The sequence below is a fragment of the Cystoisospora suis genome (assembly GCF_002600585.1).
Source record: "Cystoisospora suis strain Wien I chromosome Unknown contig_13644, whole genome shotgun sequence".
Taxonomy (NCBI): Eukaryota; Apicomplexa; class Conoidasida; order Eucoccidiorida; family Sarcocystidae; genus Cystoisospora; species Cystoisospora suis.
Window position 1 is genome coordinate 1 of NW_027166388.1, and position 530 is coordinate 530.

The window sequence follows — 530 nt, forward strand, 5'->3', positions numbered from 1 at the left end:
CCCCCCCTCCCCCTCATCAGCCTGCTGCTCCTCTGAACCTGCGCCATCGTCAGCCTTTCCTTTCCGAAGAAGATGTGAAAGACATCAAGATCGGTTTCGAAGGAGCCGCTGTAGAGAATGAACCTATGCCGAAGGTAGAAGGGCACAAACGAATCCTGTTAGGTGCAGCGGGGAGTCTCTTAGGTCTAGCTGTAGTCATTGGCACGGCTAGTATTGCAGGAATCCCCGCCCTAGCAGGTCTCGCCACAGGTCTAACCACGACAGGTTTGGGTATAGGTGGACTTGCCTGGGGCTCGTACAAGAAGGCAAAAAGCCAACGAAAGCGCGATGAATGGACGAAGAAAAAGTTAAGGGAGAGAGTTAGTGTTAAGGCAGATCCTGTTCTCTATGAGATACAAGAAAAAGCGAAAAATATCGTCAGACAAAGCCTTCTTCAATCCCCTTCTTTCCCCCCTCATCAGGATTCCAACATTCCTTCTTCACCCTACCAATCCTGATGCAAAAGCACGGATTCTCTCCCCATTCAGAAA

General features: G+C 50.2%; 1 protein-coding gene across 1 annotated transcript; it reads left to right on the forward strand.

The window, feature by feature from the left end:
- The first annotated feature begins 2 nt into the window (after window positions 1-2).
- On the forward strand, window positions 3-530 carry CSUI_011558 (uncharacterized protein). The gene has a single exon (XM_068071656.1). The coding sequence runs from the start codon at window positions 126-128 to the stop codon at window positions 495-497; it is 372 nt and encodes a 123-aa protein (XP_067916368.1). The 5' UTR covers window positions 3-125; the 3' UTR covers window positions 498-530.

Coding starts and splice junctions, on each gene's coding strand:
- CSUI_011558 (XM_068071656.1), top strand. CDS start 126: ATGCCGAAGGTAGAAGGGCACAAACGAATCCTGTTAGGTGCAGCGGGG.